Source organism: Artemia franciscana, chromosome 11, assembly GCF_032884065.1.
Source record: "Artemia franciscana chromosome 11, ASM3288406v1, whole genome shotgun sequence".
Classification (NCBI taxonomy): domain Eukaryota; kingdom Metazoa; phylum Arthropoda; class Branchiopoda; order Anostraca; family Artemiidae; genus Artemia; species Artemia franciscana.
In genome coordinates, this window is record NC_088873.1 from 14,734,150 (window position 1) to 14,752,028 (window position 17,879).

General features: G+C 35.4%; 1 protein-coding gene across 1 annotated transcript in view; it reads right to left on the reverse strand.

Moving 5' to 3' along the window:
- The window catches only part of LOC136032863 (cullin-associated NEDD8-dissociated protein 1-like), a 153,752-nt gene that overhangs the window by 52,854 nt on the left and 83,019 nt on the right, over window positions 1–17,879 (reverse strand). Inside the window, exons 13-17 of the mRNA XM_065713276.1 lie at window positions 16,629–16,757; window positions 15,400–15,531; window positions 12,185–12,353; window positions 9,016–9,143; window positions 7,098–7,261 (exon numbers count right to left, since the gene is read on the reverse strand). Coding sequence (XP_065569348.1) covers window positions 7,098–7,261; window positions 9,016–9,143; window positions 12,185–12,353; window positions 15,400–15,531; window positions 16,629–16,757 — 722 coding nt within the window. The remainder of the gene's footprint in view (window positions 1–7,097; window positions 7,262–9,015; window positions 9,144–12,184; window positions 12,354–15,399; window positions 15,532–16,628; window positions 16,758–17,879) is intronic.

The window sequence follows — 17,879 nt, forward strand, 5'->3', positions numbered from 1 at the left end:
TAGTAATCGACTCTCTAAAAAATGGAATTTCGATACCAATAGTTATATCAAAAATCGAATTTTTACGGTGATTCTAAATACATAATATTCATCAAGTTTAGTTTTACCTATCAAAAGTTACGAGCCTGAGAAAATTTGCTTATTTTAGAAAATAGGGGGAAACACCCCCTAAAAGTTAAAGAATCTTAATGAAAATCACAACATCAGATTCAGCGTATCAGGTAATCCTGCTGTAGAAGTTTCAAGTTCCTATCTACAAAAACGTGGAATTTTGTATTTTTCTCAGAAGACAGATCACAGGTGCGTGTTTTTTTTTTTCAGGGGTGATCGTATCAACCCAGTGGTCCTAGAATGTCGCGAGAGGGTTCCTTCTAATGGAAACTAAAAGTTCTAGAGTCCTTTTTAATTGACCAAAAAATTGGAGGGCACATAGGCCCCTCACCGCGCTCATTTTTTCCTAAAGTCACTGGATGGAATTTTGAGATAGCCATTTTGTTCAGCATAGTCGAAAAATCAAATAATTATGTCTTTCAGGACGACTTAATCCCCACAGTCCCCGGGGGAGGGGCTGCAAGTTACAAACTTTGACCATTGTTTACATACAATAATGGTTATTGGGACGTGTACAGACGTTTCCAGGGAGACTTTTTCACGTTAAATGTGGGTCGGAGGAGGGGGTTACTTGTGAGGATCTTTCTATGGAGGAATTTATCATGAGGGAAGAAACATTCAATGAAGGGGCCGCAGGATTTTCTTGCATTAAAAAAAAAAAGAAAATAACAAAAAAAAAATTTCAGGTGGAAGTAAGGAGCAGTATTAGAACCTAAAAAGAACAGAAATTATTGGGGTTGGTCTCCTCCACAATACATCAGTCTTTACGCTAAACTATTTTTAGTAATTTCAACTACTTATTCTACGGCCTTTGTGATTCTGGGGTCATTCTTAAAGAATTGGGGCCAAATTGAAGCTTTAGTGTAAAGAGCGAGGTATTGACGAGAGAGAGAACACCCTCATATACGTAATAAAAATACACAAATATAGAATTTCGTTATGTAAGTTAATTCGTAATTTACGTATATTTATTACTAATAAAAACGTTCGTAAAAAAATTAAAAGTTCTAGTTGCCTTTTTAAGTAACCAAAAATTGGAGTGCAACTAGGCCTTCTCCCCTACACATTTTTTTTTTATCAAAATCTTCCGATCAAAATCGTGAGAAAACCATTTAGCCAAAAAAAGATTAATATGCAAATTTCGTTTTAATTATTCATGTGCGGTGAGCAAAAATCAAAACTTGCATTAATCAAAAAACGTTCAGAAACATAATTCTAAAAAACAAGTTTTTTAACTGCAAGTAAGGAGCGACGTTAAAACTTAAAACGAACAGAAATTATTCCGTATATGAAAGGGGTTGACCTCTCCTCAACACCTCGCTCTTTACGCTAATGTTTTTTATTGTTTAAAAAGTAGAGCTGTGAGAAAGAGCTAAACTTTAGCGCAAAGAGCGAGACGTTGAGGAGGGGACAACCCCTTTCATATACGGAATAATTTCTGTTCGTTTTAAGTTTTAATGTCGCTCCTTACTTGCAGTTAAAAAACTATTGTTTTTTAAATTTAATCCCAAACAATGCACACAATTTTCTTGGAAGGAGACACTAGCCCTAAAGTATTCTAAGCTTAATGATTTGATTCAGAATGGGGTTTTCAGAGCAGACATAGGCTGAACAGACAACTTTCACAAGAAGGTGGAACACTACACTGGTTCGCCATTTACGGGGATAACAATAGTATTACAGTTTGTTGCTATGATTATTCCTACGAAAAATTAACCTTATTCAATATATAGGCTATTAATTATTTACTGGCTGACTCTAAGGATCAGCTGGAAAGACCATGTCAGAAGAGACAAAATCCGTACCAGCACAGGCTAACCAGACGTTGCCTCTGTTGTGAGAAAACCAAGATGACAATCATTGGACATATCCTCCACATGCCAGATGTGCTAAGTTTTGGCTGAGATTATGGCGCGATTGCGAGAGGCCTAGGTCAGGTGTAGTGTTTGAGCAGTTCCGCAACACGAAAAAAACTTATAATAAGTCTGTAAGTGATCTTAAAGCTGCCGAAGCCGAACTTGCTTCCCAAGAAGCAGCAAATAATCCTGTATCTATGTGGAAGTCTTTTAGACAGTCTAAACCAGTGACAAACCCTGCTAGTAACATACCTGAGGAGCAGTGGGTAAAACACTATAGTGAAGTTTTTGGGATCAAACATGCCCAACTAACAACCGAAAGTGATAGCGAGCTCTCACGAGCTTTTGCGTCCCTCTTGAGCCAACGGAACTATTTTACCGTCTCAATAGGCGAAGTGCTCCAGGTTATTAAGCAGCTGAGAAAGGGCAAGGCTCCCGGGCACGACGGAATTGTGACTGAACACCTCCGCTGTAGCTCACCTCTGCTCATTGAGCACTTGACGCTGCTATATCAAATGTGCCTTGATTCTGGTGCAGTCCCTAAGTCGTTTGCCCTAGGTATTGTGTCTAACGTCTTGAAGAAGGGAAAAAATCGTAACCTCTGCTCTAGCTATAGGCCTATAACAGTTTCTAGTACATTAAGCAAAGTGTTAGAGAGACTTCTGTTACCTGAGCTGTTACGCAAGTGTAAAATTGACAATCGACAATTCGGGTTCCGTCGCCACCTCGGTTGTGCATTTGCACATCGCCTCCTTACGCGTATAGTATCGAAAGCTCAGAATCAATCACGGACTCTTTTAATTTGTGCAGTAGATGTGTCCGCGGCGTTCGATTCGGTAATTCATTCAAAGTTAATTTTGAACCTGCTGCACCAAGGTGTGAACCCACATGTAGCGGCCGTCCTATGGCACTGGTATTCGAGTAGCCTTATCCGTGTTAAGTTGAGTAGTGAATTCCTGTCGAAACCGATTAAGCTTCACCGGGGACTGCGTCAAGGGTCGGTTTTAAGCCCTGTACTCTTCAATTCACTAACCTCGTCGGTAACAAAAAAGATTAACGGTGGTTTTAACACTGAATGTATGGATGTGAGCCTACTGTGCTACGCCGACGACATATTACTGGTGAGCACATCGCTTTGTAACCTTCAAGCTAATATCGATCTCCTAAGTCGAGGTTATACTAATATTGGTCTGGTTATTAACCCTGCTAAAACAGAATTTCTTGTATTTGAACCCCCGCGTGCGCCGTCTGAAGTTGCCCGTCGCGAGGCTACCCGTGTTACCGTTGCAGGGCAAGTAGTACTTCCAAGCCGCAAGTTGAAGTACCTAGGTATCACATATGGAAGCGACCTCAGAAGCTCGCGTGCTCTTTTTGTTGACCAGGTTCTGTCGGGTTTTCGGTCTGGGTATGCTAAACTTGCAGCTCTGAAGTTTAAATTTAATAAGCATATTCTTGCTAGGTTGTATCGTGCCGTCGCTCTTCCCTTTGCTCACTACATCTCACCCGTTTGGCATTGGCTATCGAATTCGGATATGTTGCGAATCCGTTCAGGCTTTTGCAAATATTTAAAGTTTCTGCTTGGTCTGCCACTTTACCTCCGTAACACTGGTCTGCTAGAAAAGTATCATATACCTGATCCTGTTGAGTTCATGCCGAATTTTGAAAAACAAGCTCTCGTGAAACACAGGGCACTATTATTTGATTTCCCAGCGACTTTTTTGCTTGATAGTTGAAGTGTGATTTGTTTGTATTTAGTGATTATTATGTTCGGTTGATTTGTTTTCGTCTTTAATTTCTCTTTTCTTTTGTTTTGCTCCGCTTCTTCATGCTTCTTTTTTATAAGCGGGTTTGTAATAAATTATTATTATTATAAACCTCCATACATTCTCCTCACTGGCAGACGGGAAAGCATCCATCACCAAGGAAGATCAAAAAGCACGCTTCGTCGGACACAAAACACGATAGAGGAACTCTTCAGACTTCGCAGAGTGCGAGGGCATCATCGCAGCTGCTCACTAGAGGAAAAATTGGAGGCTATTCTCAGACACTCTGTGAGCCTGAGGCGCAGGAGGATTTGAGGTCTAAAGTAATGCTAGTAATTATTTATCTAGTTAAAAATAAAATTAGAGCATCCATCTTTATTATGATAAAATGAAACAAGCAAAGATATGACGAGCGATTACACAATCCACCCTCATTATATATTTTAAGCTAAGATTTATATTCCTAATTGTAGAACATTCATATCCCAAATTCTCGATGTCTTTTGAGAAAGGTGCGCGATACGTCAATATCCCAATTCACAAGAATATTGTTTGGCTGATACGATATCCGTAAACACCCGGAACAAGAAAGAAAAATAATGTTAAAATAGACAATACGAAAGGACTGAAAATGCTTTCAAAGGATGCAGCCAGAATAAGCAAAAATTCAGAAAAGAATCGATTTTATGGCTCGTTTTCCAAGTTGTTTTGCAAAATGAATTTACATTCACCATTGGTAAATAAGTTTCTATTTGGCCAAGACCACAGTAAATAAATTAGGCCAGCCTGGTTACTTCTTTATGCCAACACAGTATGTACATTGAGTGGTTTTACAAGTTGCACCTGACAACGTTAGGGTTGCTTGGTTTTGAAATTTCATACCAAATTACGGTTTATTCAGACTATGTATGTAAATGTGTAGGAATTTGATTTAAAATCATATTTGTTCAAAAAAGGCAATTATTTTTTAGTTTTCTCGACAGCTTCCTGTCATTTGAATATAATTCATAAAATTTGTTGATTACAAAGACTCTCGCCAGTCTTAACCTAAAATTTCCTTTTTCTGTCTACATTCCAAAAAATTCCTACCTAATTCCTGTTTCAACCTCCCGAGACTTGGTTCCTCCTGCGGCTAAAGCCGTGTAGGGAACAATAGCAACTCCCTGCAACGACCTGTCCTGAGCATTAGACCCGGATTTCCCCATCGTGGCTTTCACCAGTTTAGTTTCCCTCTCTAGCACCTTGCCAATAGTTATTTTATGTGTTCTTGATTTGAAAGGAAATTTGAAAGGGGTGTCCGGTATGTCATGCGGTAGTCTTCCATTTTCCATCTGTACCACATGCCCCTAATATATCTATCACCATTTTCTATTGTCATCGAGAATGGGTTGTGATGTATCGACTGATACACCTCATCGTTCCTCATTACCACTGTCAAATGTATATCCATAATAGAAAACAGACCGTTTGCAACTCAGATGGTTAGGGTTGTCTTTCTAACTGCACATTAATCTTCCAAGTTTAACAGCCAAATTTCCAAGGGCAAAAAGTACAGTATTATTATTATAAATTCGTCCTTTGCATGTAGGAATTATTTATTATTTCTCCACTGGTTTCTACAACAACTGACAGCACCACCAGGCAACGCTATTCGACAAAAGAATCGGGAATGTCATCTTGCATAAGAATGCTGCCAAGAAATCCGAACTCTTTTACTTCTTCACTGCTGGCCCATTGTCCTTGAGTTAAATGCAGAACGTCCAAGTTCGTTTATACTGCACTGCATATTTTCTGGCTAGTTAGCAAGAAGACCAGCATCATCAGCAGAGTTCCCATAACCAAATTCTTTCAGTGGGTGCAACTGTGAAAATCCTTGACACTCCATCATCGAAGAATATAATCTATCACTGTGACAAATAACAATGGCGACACCTAGCTGTCTTACACCTCACTCAACCAAAAACCACTTAGTTAAGCCACCTTCTGTCTGCATTGCACATATGATATCATGATGTAGTGCTTTAGTTATATTTACATCTTCACTAAAAATCCCAGACCGTAACGTAATTTTCCGCCTGGTATATTGAGCCAAAGGTCCTGGGAAAGTTATAATAACAAGGTATGAGTTTTAAACAAAATACAAACAAGAAAAAATTTTACTACCTCCCCTAAAAAGGACCACTTTTTCCGTGGAGGAGGTAGAGAAAACACTGAAAAAAGAATACGAATTTTGTGACCGACACCGTCAATAGCACCAACCACACTAATCAATAAATATATATATACATAAAAAGCCATTTTTTACCTCCGGAAGCTACATAGATAATAAATTACCCGCAAAAATGTACAAGCAAATGGAAAATCAAAATTCATACAAATACTATAAATAGTTGGACTGCCCATTCATTGAATCCTTTGAGTAGGAAGCAACACGATTTATTTTAACGAAATCCTTATTACTCTACACTTAGAAATTTCTTTCTGGTCAACATCAATCACATAAGGATATCTTAGGCCATAACTACAAGATTAGGGTAATCTAAAATATCTTATACAATACCACAAACTAGGTATGAAGAAAGTACACGATTATTAGACTTCTGATGTTAAAGCAGTACAAAACAATCTGATTTTTTCTCAGTCCTTTTAAAGCATTTCATTTCATTTCGAGTCATTCATTTTGTTAGTTGTAAAGTCGAGGTTAACTTGATATAATTTTATATTGAACATTATTTTCATTTTAAAGTCTTTCAGTCATAAATTCTGAATGATTAGAGTTAAACCCATTCAAAATGCGATCTTACTAATACTGAATTTTATCTACCGTTAATTTTAGCATATCACAATTTTTCATAGAATTTTTCGGCCAATCAGAAAAATCTACGAGAAATTGGCTCAAGTTAGCGCTAGTTAAATATCGATATCAGTAAGATTCCATTGTGAATGGGCCTTTACGAAAAAATGAAAGAAGTTGTGGTCTCTTATAGTTTTGAGTCCTCAAGAACCAAATTTGTTTCTGAACTCAGAATAAGCCGAATTCTCCTCAGTAATAAAAATAAGCAAATTGCCACGGTTGCCTCTGTGGCAACCTTGATTATGGAAAAAACTGTAAATCTTAAATACTTGTATATTATAAGCTATATATATTATTGACAATATATATACAATATATATATATATATATATATATATATATATATATATATATATATATATATATATATATATATATATATATATATATATATATATACCAATGGGTACATGCCTAGAGTCCTTCCCGTATACGTGTCAGCCACAGTTGAAAACTCCAAGCCGTTTCAAATAATAAGAACGAGAAGAAAACTAGAAAATGAAAATCACTCACAGCCGTTTTCCGATAGAGCCAACTGACAGGAGAGAGAATACCAGCTGAGAGTCATACGTATTTTTACTTGAGGCTTTTTTCAAAAACCTATCAATAATTTTGAAACTATCAGCACCTTTACTCACTGCAAGTGCTCCAACAGCCTCCGCCAGAGAATGGTATGCCTGCGAATTGAAATTGATATAGCAAAAATATTTAATAAAAATCAGCATCAAAACTGGAATCAACATTAAACATTCAGAACAAATATAGAAGTACATTATGTCAATTATACAATCTATTCAGGATGCCACTCACGGTCAAGTTCCATTTAGGGTGGTTCTTTATTAGCTGTGACTCTGTTTTTGGACATTTTCCTCACTTTTTTTTATTAAAATTATATTGTTTTTTAATGTTCGTGATACTTTTTGCCTGCTCTGTCAAAAAAAGTATTTTAGTACTAACAGGGACTTCCAAAGCACACTGTTTTAATTGAATTAGCCATGTTTGCTCTATTTACCGATAAAAAAGGGGGACTATACACTATTCCATGCTAAACAAGCCAGTCTTGAAAGGTCAGTCTAGTTCGACCTTCTAAAATTTTCTTCAGATTGTGTAGGGCATGAATATACATGGCGCTATAGGTGATCCTGGACCTCATTCATCTGGCCAAGTGAATCTGTGTTTTTTCTCTTGATTCATTCATCGAACGTATGTTTTCGCTTCTTGTCGAATATATAACTCTCATGTAACTTTTTTGGTGAATATATAACTTTGAAATATTTTTTTTTTGTTTAAAGGAATAGTTTAGTTTCCAGTATTTATCAAGTAAAAATTTGTGATTTTTAGTTTGTTTTTTTAGCAATGCCCGAAAAACGAGAAAAAACTTGTTTCATCATGGCTTGGCCACAAAATTTTAGTTGAATTTGCTTACCTGTAGATTTTCTTGGAAATTCAAATACAAAATTTTGCGCTTGTCCTTCCCTCCAGAATTGAAGAGTTTCAGTTTTTCTTACAAATGAGATTCATTTTAAGTTCTGGGAAAATTCAGGATATAATGCATAGTCGTAATTTCGGTAATTTTTTTTCAAGTCAAACTTCTTTTTAACTAAATGCTATCTCGCTGAAATTTGTGAATAAATTTATAAACAAATAGGAATCAGAAATACCGCGACATCCTGATTTTGCTTCATTCGAAAAATATCCAAAGGCACGCAAGAAAATATGCCCATATGATAAGATCTATCTTTCCTATAAGAGCAAAACAAGATGGGTATATATATATATATATATATATATATATATATATATATATATATATATATATATATATATATATATATATATATATATATATATATATATATATATATATATATATATATATATATTCCTTCTACTATCTACCCAAAAAAATATGTTTACGTTTTTGCATCAGCATAAAGGCATAATAATAACCTATTACATAACATACGTAAACAGGTTTATCTCAAACAGTAAAGCTGCGCAAAGCATTAGAAAGTCGACGAGTTATATGAGCATTTTATTCAAATAAAAAAAATCTTGTTTTAAGGGGGAAGGGGTAAGGGTCAAGAATTATTCACCCCTCTCCAATATTACATTATACATAACATAGTTCTAGTACCTAGTTACAATACCCTCCAATATACAAATAGCTATATCTTTATCCTTTTCTACATTTTTTACCACCATAGTTTCTTTCTAAATGGAGCTCAATGATTATTAAATAAAAACAAAAAAATTAGATTCGAGCCGCAGCATGTGAAAACAAGTAAGTGCAGTAGATGGCCTTATTGAAATAGTCATTATCACTAGAATTTCACGAACCAAGCGTTAAGTCTTTGTAATATAGTCTAGTGTATAACCTAGACATGGTCAAAACTAGTATGGATTAATGCATGTTGAAAATACCACTCACGTCTTTATGAAGTGGTCCTTTTTCGATTAAATCTTGCAAGTGATTTATAAGTGGTTCAGACGATAAACCGGAAATGCCCGATTCTGCCACAGCTTGAAGGAAGGAAAGTAAGGACTTGAGTGCTTCTCCTAAAAAAAAAAACAAGTTTTAAGAATACTTAATATCTCAAGACATCACTAGAATGCCTAGCTTATAAGGCTTTCTTTTTGTCGAATAGAAATTTAAGCCCAGGCCCCTAGCATACTAGATAAAAAGGTGTACTACTTGCTTCAAAATGTCCCTTGATTCTCAAGATAGTACCTTCCTTTATGTGGCATATCTTTTTTTTTACGGCAAAGAAATCTGAGCAATTTTCCCATAAGTTGAGAGCAGACAATAGCACTAAAAAAACGTATTACAATCAAAACACGCAGCTTTTTACAATAAAAACAATTTTATTTCTACATTCCTATTCCTTTTTACCAAAAAAAAAAGAGTGACCAATTTGAACAGGAAAAGGTTATTGTGGATGGTTCTTAGAGAGGTTACAGCCTAAAGGTCATTTTTCACATTTTTCATTTCTTCTATAGCTATAAATTCTTAAATCTAGTGCATTCAAACTGCCAGAATCGAGGAGTAGTTGTATATCCCTCTTTTTTTGCTCTTGTTAAATAAATTCATTTAGTCGAATGTGTTAGTGGTGCGTTAGATAAAGGGTACTTGCTGATGTCAATATTCATTGGTATAAGGAGGGCATTTGATACTGTAGATTTCAAAATTTTGCTTGACCGACTTAGGTGTCTAGACATTCGTGACACTTCATAACAGTGATTTGAAAGGTATTCACTTGGAAGGTTCCTACGTATAGTACTCAATGGTGTGACTTCTTCTTCTCGACTAAAATGTAGAGTACCGCAAGGGTTAGTTTTAGGCCCCTTGCTTCATCTTGTATTCATCAAGACGGTCCGCTTTTATCTTCAAACCGTTCAAGTGTTGAAAGCTAATAATACATTTAAAAGGCTGGAGGTTCTTATGAACCTTTAACGTTAAAGATACTTTTTTAATGACTTTCTGTAGTCAGCATGCCGATTGATACTAGTGGTCTAGTTATGTTATCTGGGGAGTATGTCTAACAAGTGCAGATCTTGCGATACTTAGGATTGTTTATAGATCGAAATCTTTCAAGGAAGTGATTTTACTTCTTCAAAAATTTCCCAAGGTGTTGGAGTACTATGTAGATTGAAACCTTTCTTGCCAAAGCAGATTTTACGAATGATTTATCAATCGAGTTTTTACCCATAAATCTCATATGGAGCAACAATTTTTACGTTAATTTCAAAGGAATCTAGATTCTTCAGAAGAGAGTTGTGAGGATTAAAGGCAAGTATGCCAAATATGGGAGTGACACAACTGCTTGTTTTAAGTCCTTAAGTTTGCTCAACGAGGGCCAACTACGTGATTATGAAGCGGCAGCATTTGTTTTCCAGTTCGTACATAACCTAGTCCAAAGTGTTTTTCGCGCAACTTACTGTGCTAACAGTGATATTCATGAATATGGTACGAGGAATAGTGGAAATTTGGTCGCAGAAATTAGGAGTAACACAAGATCAGCATTTCAATTTCAGTTTCTTATGGTGAATGGAATGTCGGGTTGGTAGAGAGAGAGTTGTTGATAGTTGGTAGGGAGGTTGTTGGAAGGTTTATGCTTATTTTGGAAGTTATTATGTAAAGGAGTTCAGTGTATTTTGTCTTTTAGCTATCTTTTATGTTGTTTGTGTTGTTTTTTGGTGTCTTTAAAAAATGTTTTGTTTTTTGTACTTCATGTCAGAAAAAACAGAGGTTTTCCCATTAGTGCAGTAGTTGTAAAGAATGAAAAGAATAAAGAGTGTAAAGAATAAAGTCAGAATCAGTCAATAGAGGCAGAATTGATGTCTTGTAAATCAGTGTCTTTTAACAGACCATAAATAAAATACTTTATTTTTGGAGAATCAGGAGAAGGCTTCGAGGGACCAAAAAGTCAAAAAGTCTTTGTTAGGTCAAAAACAACAAGATTTGCGAAACGGCCCCGTCGCAAGATTGCACAGCAAATATTTTCAAAACAAAATTTGAACATAATCAATGTCAAATATATTGATATCTTTTAAATCCAGTTCAAGAAAGTGCTTTGGAGAAGTACTTTTCTTAGACTCACAACACTGATCCAAATGTGCAACAAGAAAATTCGAAAAGTCATGGGATTTCTGAGAGAAAAACAAAATGATAGTAAAGGATACAACTTGATTATAAGTGAGTGTTTTCAGAGCGGTTATATTAGGCTGTTTCTCGACCACTTCGTGTTTGGGACGTCAAAATTGAAATTCTTGGCCAAAGGTATCAACGACATCTGATACAAGGTCCTGACATTGCTTTTACAAAAAAAAATGTAGTTCATGAAAGGGTATTTGCTTTGTAGCATTTTCATATTTAAATATCTTGTGCAGTTTTTTTCTTTTTTATATCAACAATTGGTGTTAACTGACTTTAATTATATAAACTTTGAATAATTTTTTGTTTCTCTTATGCCCGAAAAGAAAAAACCTTTTTAATAATATTAGATAGGTGAGCTGCTCTGTTCGGGCGTTCGAGAGCGTTTTAACTTAAAACGAATACTGATTTTAAAATAGTAACAAGATTTTTTCTTCCTTAAATGAAAAGAGAGCGTAAAATATGATATTTTCTTACTTCTAATTTATCTGCCAATCATTTTATCTTATACTGGCTTAAAGTCTAACTACTAACTTAAAGTTCTATTTTCTCATCAAATTCCGCCAATTCTATTCCATAACTTTGGAGTTTTGTGGAAGAAAATGATCATTTCTTCTATTACTCGCGATCAGCTGAAAGAAAAAGGTCACTTTACCTGAACAGCTTAAAGATAAGCTGAGTCAAACCCTTCGGGGTCTATTACTGAATTTGAACTACAGACGATGGCCTCGTTACTTGCTACGACCAAAACTTTCACTAGAAAAGGATGTTCTTGAGGAAATCCAACTGCTATGTTCTACACTTAAACATAATTAGAATAATTACTACTCATTCTTACTCAAACACAACTACTACTACACAAAATAACTGACTGTAACCGAAAAGTTTAAATTTGTTTAGTCAAATAAATGGTAAATTTTCCCTGTAAAATGGGGAACACACCAACCTTGTAGCAGCGGTGATTTTGCTAAATTGAGAGTTTCGTTGAGTAGCGTCTGAGCATAGGTTTGGATAACGCCAGGATTTGTCTTAGTCACCGCAGTAAGAAGTAATAATGCATGTTGGGCAGCAGTCAAATCTGATTCCGTGAGAAGTGCTGGGACCTCTTTGACAGCCTTGAAAAACAAAAATATTATAATAACTTTTACCGGAGAATTGACTTTCTTTTTCCAAACACCATAAAAAACAATATAACATAATCGTTGCTATAAGGTCATGTTAATTGTAACTTAGTGAAAAAAAACAGGTTTATAGGATTTTGATATCCCAAACACGACGTGGTCGAGAAATTGCCAATAAAAGTGCCCTAAAAACACTCACTTATAAATAACTTGTATCAATCACTATCATTTTGGCAGGCAAAGGCTTCGCCCCTAGGACACTTATTATCATGACGCCACTTTTTCTTCCTTAGGACAATGCTCGAGCCTTCACCTCTCACCCACTTATTATCATGACGCCACTTTTTCTTCCTTAGGACAATGCTCGAGCCTTCACCTCTCACCCACTTATTATCATAACGCTTCAAATGTTAGTTGGAAATATTAAAGCACTTCTACGAAAGTAATTAAGTTTTGGAAAGTTCTAATCGTTTCGTAAGTCAAAGCATAAATTTTGTATATCTCATATTATAACAGGATTATCTTGTACAAACCTTCTTCACTTAATCCTATTAATAACCATCTCATAAGACAATGTGATATTATGTAGTAGGTTAACACTAATTTTCATGATAGTTCTGATCCTTACATACCTCAAATGCAACTTAATACATATCAGATGTATGAGGATTCATATACACTCAAAGGATACTTTTATTTTTATATAATATAATAATTGTTAACACTAAAAGCCTTTTTTTATCAACAATTAACATAAAAATACAACAAAATATAAATTTTGAACAAAGAAAATAAATCCAAAGTAATATATAAATAAATTCCGGGAAATGGTCCCTAGGTGTCATTAAAGTACCTTATTAAACCTTGCCTTAAAGCGATGTCCCCCCCCCTATTCTTCCTTAATCATAGCATACAGATAGACAGAAAGAGAGGAGGAAGCTGTTATATCACAATATTTCTGGATTTCCTGGTTCCCTAACATGATCCTTACCTACTTTGATACTACCACCCCCCTTCCCAAAACCTAAACATGCTAACTAGTGTATTGACTTTTACATTCATAAGCCCAAAATCGTTCTTTAAAACTAACACAGCGGAGTTATGGCTTACACTTAGCTATTTCTTTATAAAAAAAATAAAAAAAAATAATCGCTCCGCCTTTTTTTAAATCAAATTATTTCACAACCGTAATAAAACACTGGTCTTAACTTACTATTGAAAATCTTCTTCATTAATTTCGCTTACTGGTGAGGTAATTCAAAAAAAAAAATTCGTAAAACCTCCGCAAGAGTGTATTCAACAACTTCCTGAATTTTCATGGCGATCGAAAGGACGGTGTAGTGATGCATAAAGTGCACACAGACAGACAGACGTACAATTGGTCTTAGACATATGTTGTTTTTACGATTGATAACGCCGCAAGGGCATTACGCGGGAATTTCTTGCCAAATCCAGCATATAGATTTGATTTTCGCTTAGAGTCCATCGGTTATTATGCAGTTAATAAAATAATATTATTATTTTTCTCGAACATTCTTTAACAAGCTATAGTTAATTAAAAAACTATGAACTTAACAAGGATTGATGTATCTCCCAATATATCTTTATCTCCTTCAATATCCCCATATCCTCCTCTACATTTTCGCAAATTGACACCGCGTAAGTTTTGAGGCGGCGTAATTTGAAGAGGCAGCGTAAAGAAGGCGCCGCTCAAGAGACTCATTCAATCGTAAGTTCTGAGTTTCAGTGACTAGTTCAACCAAAATTCTACATAAGGTTTTTTGGCTAGTACTACTGCAAGTAATATATGCATGGACTAAACCATCTTCAGCTAATACTTTTGGCTTTGGTTTCACAGTCATTGCTAATAAACTAATTTTGAAAATTTGAATACTGTTTTTCTCGGACGTTTTTTAGTTAATTATGGTCAACCCAGTAACATCAATAAGAAGAGAGCGACATCTCGCATAATTCTTTTTTTTCTCTGGGATCATCAGATTGAAAGAATAGTCGTAGAAAGTGGAGAAGAGGCACATTCGATCACAACCGCAAATTCTTTATTTGCTTTTTTTCCAAGTAATATTACATCTACAAGTAACACTTACATAGATTTTTAGATATCCGGGACAGATTTCCTGCTTTGGCTTTACAGCTCATTGCACAGATGATCATTGCAACCCATGTGCTAAGCGCAGGGGTGAATCTAGGGTTTTTAGCTTGGGAGAGGGAAATAAAGAATGTGCCAACAAGAACATCCAGTGTGCCAACAAATGTGGACATCATAAGCTAAATTAAGATGCCAAAGACGACCGAAGTTCCAAGACGTGAGCACTGCGTGCAAACGCCTTGAACCTTTGGGGGGAGTCCCCCTCCCCCTTAGCTACATCCCTGGCTAAGCGGACCATTGATCTTCATACCAAAAATCTTTCTTAAGAAAACCTAAGATTGTTAAAAACAGCATCATTTAATTGGCGATATTTTTTATCAGACAACGAGAATTATCTTGAAAAAATAATTATGACTTGGTTCAAAGACTATTCAGTCATCTAGTTGCTCTTCTAAAGTAATATGGTACTGCAACAGCATTTTCCTAGCATAGCTTAGAAACACGGTTTTGTTTTTTGCAACATTGGCTTGATTGCTGGATTGTTTGAATGATCTTAAGAGGAATGACCCCATCCATATGCTCAACAAACGACAACATAAAGTTACAGCATGCCTCTTTTTCTTGAGCTAGTTCCCAAGAGATTTTAATATATTGAGTATTATTTTAATACATCTTTTTTCTTCAATACGACTATATTTAATAGCCAAGTCTTCCAGTCTGTATTTTAAAATCTACATTCTGTATTAGAGAGAAAGGCAAATTAATTCACTTAATGTTAACAAGGAATAAAAAAAACATGTTTATTCAAATATTTTATATTTACAAAATTTTGACCAAAAACCCTACAAGAAAGACTTTTTCGCCAAAACGTTCGTCATCAAAAACCACAGATTATTATCAAGTCACACATCAAAAGAAGCTAAAATAACTTACCTGGTCTAACATGGATGACTGGAGTGCTGACGAATAATTTTGGACAATGGCGTTTAATAGAGACAGAGTTGACAGTTTTAAATTTCGTTGATTCTTCCTCAGAAACGTGGCTAAGACGGGCATGGATTCAACCTAAAGAAATCAAGGGCAATTTTAAATTCGAATTATTTGTTTATAAATTTATGTTTTCTGCATCATTCCCCCCTTCTTACTGTTAACTTTCTAGAAAGTTGGATATGCTACACCTTGTTTAAAGTGAAATCAAGCAGAAATTTTCAATCTTAAAGACTTGAGGACCAAAGTGGCCCCACGGTCTCTATAACTCCCCTCACCTCCATCCCATTATTAGTATAATTAGGAAGCATAAATTGGATAAAGCATCTAAGGAGCCAATAAGTCCCAGTTTATCTTTTTAATATAACATACCGCTCATGACAAAAAAAAAACAGACTTAACTGAATGGCCTACTGCAGACATTGCGGCTGACAGCAGGTTAAAGTTGGCAATTAGACTTCGTTTTGTCCGGCTAAGAAGCAGAACATCATCAGCATAGGCGACGTGACTAATGCCTAAACTATCATTGTAAAAACTGGTGGTTAAAGACGTCGGAGACACGAAGCGAAAACGCACTTAAATATACTCGGGAGATAACACGGCACCTTTCCTAGCGCCTTTTTTAACAGGAATATACTTCCCTATAGTACCACTGACTTCACCCTAACTGAGGAATTAACATACTAATACTCAAGCGCGGAACAACAGAAAGGTTAACACCAGACGCTACTAGAGAAAACAAACCGTTTGAATGACCTACATTGTCAATACAGAACACATTGTCAATGTCAAATACAGAAGACTTTTTAGAGCAACAGCTTGTTTCATTAGCCTATCCACAGTATCTTTTCTAAAACCAAGCTGGCTTGCTTTTTGCTAGGGTTATTCTAGGGGGATGGCCTTTGGACTCTCCTCTAAATAGCAACCATAAAAAGTTCTTTTATTTATTTATTTTTATCTTGTTCTTGGTGCCATTTGCGCATCCTGATTATGAGTTGCATTTTTATTGTTTTTCTGTTCTGTTCTAGCTTACAGAGTCACGCCATTGACGCCAATCCTAGACAAACAATCGGCAACAGGAGGAGCATAGGATTGCAACTTCAATGCGCTAGTCACTCAATAAGGATTTGTCTAAAATTAAACGTGAAGGAAACCAAATAAAAAGTTTAACATACCCACAAGGCTTCTACTCTGATTCTTAGAGGAGACGAAGCCACCTTATACAATGCTCTAACAGTAGCTAGTCTGGTTATCTCATTCTTCAGCCTATCCAGTAAAATTGGGCAGCAGATCACGAGTTCTCCCTAAAAAAAGGTATTGAATTTGGCATAAAAACCGTGACATAAATAACACTTATAAAGAAATAAAAGATGCTCCAAGAAAATATGGTCACCACTGTAACTCCCACAATTAAAAATCATCTAGCTAAATATAAATAAATCGTCACTGCCATGCCTATAAGTTGTATCTGATGTTTTCACATGTCAACGGTGATAATTTTCTATGCTTTTCTCAAAAGGGGGACAGGAGGGCAATGAATCTTCAATATCATGTCGATACTCCTGATCTACAGTGTCCTGCTTACGCTCCATGGGAGAAAAGCTTAGCAACGGTTTTTGGGATCTAACTCAGAGGTTTTAAATTGTCAATTACAATCTTTAGGTGTCAATTTTAACCGTAAATAAGGAAAACAGAACATGTTTGTTTTATGCTTGATTTCTTTGCTGATCCCGATTTTTATTCATTTTTAATTTTATTTTTAAGCAATGAAAAGATTTTGGTCCATTTTAGGTTGTATTTCGTCATAAGTCGTAATTTCTATTAGTCATGGGTTTTGATATTCTAATAGGACTACTGTTTCATTTGTTGTTGTTTTGCTTTTATCTTCCTAAAAAAAAAAAAAAAAAAACAATTTCTGTTCTTCAACTCTTCAGTTTGACACCTGAAAGGACTCAGATGAGTTATAGTTGTTGCTTTATTGTTAATATACATTCTATGTTTTTTCGAAAAAGACCCCAAAAAAAGAGTCCAAGTCATATATATTCCCCAACATTTAAGTTAGTCATAGGTGTGCGTGAGTGGACGACAAAATGTCTTTTTCACAGAAATTTTACATATTCTTGGCGAACATTTTAAATTTGTGACGCGTGGACACCACCAAGAAAAATCCGTTAGGACAAGCCATTAAGTAGAATATAGCATGATTGCATGAGCTTTCATCTTTATAATAAGAAACTCCAAAATTTCTGGATAAAAAACATTTTAACTTTTAGAGAGAATGTCTTTATTTTGAATGAATCAGCCTAAGAAACATTCAAAATAATATAATAATTACAATATAAATAAAAATAATTTATTATAGACCCGCTTACAAAATCTAAGAAAAATGGGCGCACCGAAATAAAAAAAAAATGAAAATCAAATAA